Consider the following 2,171-nt stretch of genomic DNA (forward strand, 5'->3'; position numbering starts at 1 on the left):
TTCGAGAGCAACCACTTTACGTAAGTATGAAGAATAACCTTTAATATAAATTTCTTTGTGGTGCTTTGCATAATACTAAAAATCGTTCGCTTTTTTGTTTAAGAAATGGTTTCTGGTAGTCCTAAAGGCCAACACCTAGACATAGTCAAGCAAACTGGTATGTCGGTGATGGATTATATTCAATTTCGATTTTTATATAACATCACTGAGAGTAAAGACGGAAACATAACAAAATTTGTGTATATTGAAGACTACAAACAGGTTGGCAGACTTTAATATTAATATGAATATGTAATTAATATCTTTTATTTTTTTAAGATTAATTAAATCAAATAAAAAAATAGCAATGGCATATAGAATAAAGGTTTTTTTTAAAGGCATGTATAAAATAAGTTATTATTTAAAAAAACAGTACAATCCTCCTCTTCTACATCGTACAGCTTGAGCCGAAAACCTGTTTAGCATTAAACAGCATACTTAGGTGTTCGTTTAGTTTTTCTTTTTATTGTGTAATGGCTTTCGCTTGCCTAACTTCTATGCTTAAAATAAGAGATATCTTAAGCCAAGGATCGCAGTAGTACCTCCTGGTTGGAGCAGCAAATAACATTTTTTGTAAGAGATGTATTTGGCCCTCCGAAAACATGAGCGATATATCTAATGTACTGACTGTATAATACAGTCTCTTAATGGTGATGTTCTAACAATTTCTCCTATCAGTACATTAAAATATTATACAAGTTTGAAGCATTAATCTTCCGATAGTCTGTTTACTCTGTAAAACCTTCTCTTGACCATCTGCCTTAGCAGATTGTACCAACAATCTTCTAACTTCTTAATCTCGCTTTCATTCGGAAACCAATCTTGGGTACCATAAAGGAGTCTTGACTGAACACAAGCCTCTAAGATGAAGTATATTATACAAAATATATATGTACACATGTTTGCATACATATGAATGAAATGTAATAAATTCTGATAATTAAATAAATAATCTCGTATTGTTTGTATTTGTGTGTGTTTTTCTATATACACGCACATATACATAGTACTTGTAAAAATATACCAAAAAAAAAAAAAAAAAAAAAAAAAAAAAAAAAAAAAAAACATAAAATTGAATAGTATAAAACAAATAGGCAAAAAAAATTATAAATTCAAATAAGTAAATAAAGTGCCCATACTATATTACAATTAGATAGGTATCAAGAGATGATTCCCAATATTATGGGTTTCATTTGTCAGATTTAATCTTCCATACATATACAAATGTACACCTATCATTTTGACATTAACAATTATAGAAGTCAAAATGAGCATTCACCTATGTTATACTTTGGTTCTTAAAGAAAATTTGCATAGTATAATGTTTGTTACATTTTGTAGAACATGTCATGGATTAATTATTTTAAAATACAAGAGTGTGAGACGTTTCCTCTGCCAAATGGGAGTGAGCCGGCAAGCAGGTGTACTTCAGGTAAGGCACAAGCAGCGACAGTTCGAAGATGTGCAGCTCAATCAGTAAGCAATGCTGTATCGTGCAGCGCTATCATTGAGCAATGGTATATCTAAGGACCGGGATAAGATCGCAGTTCATCATTAAAATGAAACTTAATTTATCTGATAATGGCACTGTTCGCGCTGTTCTGAATTAATGAGAAATACAATTATATTAAGCTTATTAATAAACCGTTCGTAAAGGCATTTAATTTTTGAATTTTTTTTTTTTGTATGCCATACAGTTACAAACGTAAGTTAATTTTATTTACAGACATGAGTAAATGAGCATAATTAAATACTGACGTCCATAGAGTATCGTTGATAAAAATTTAAAATAATGAGAACCCGATTTTCCTGAGGAACGACATAGTTATTAGTTTTTACTGAATAGTTTCGTATTTCTACTGCATTCGCATTGTAAAGAAAAGATAATAATTATCACATGACTAAATTACAAACCTGATTATTTATTGTTTTACTACTAATCATTCAGCATGTTTATTTATTCAATAGATAATGCACAATATCTCGGTCAATTCAATACCCCTGGTGACGTGCTAGTTAATAGGTGGAAGTATAAATACCAATTTTACGTACAAAAGGAAGAAAAGACACTAGAATTTACCGTGAACGGATGTATACTAACTGGGAGCGTCTTCGTTGGCAAATTAGGAGAA

General features: G+C 30.6%; 1 protein-coding gene across 1 annotated transcript; it reads left to right on the forward strand.

Moving 5' to 3' along the window:
* Positions 1 to 105: 105 nt before the first annotated feature.
* LOC117112505 lies at positions 106 to 2,157 on the forward strand (the record flags this gene model as incomplete). The annotated part of the gene is made up of 3 exons (XM_033255594.1): positions 106 to 261; positions 1,381 to 1,471; positions 2,008 to 2,157. Coding segments are annotated over exons 1-3 (397 nt in total), but the record flags the coding sequence as incomplete, so codon positions are not given.
* Positions 2,158 to 2,171: the final 14 nt, after the last annotated feature.

The sequence above is a fragment of the Anneissia japonica genome, unplaced genomic scaffold (assembly GCF_011630105.1).
Source record: "Anneissia japonica isolate Jap-2015-1 unplaced genomic scaffold, ASM1163010v1 scaffold143677_len2171_cov155, whole genome shotgun sequence".
NCBI classification, from domain to species: Eukaryota; Metazoa; Echinodermata; class Crinoidea; order Comatulida; family Comatulidae; genus Anneissia; species Anneissia japonica.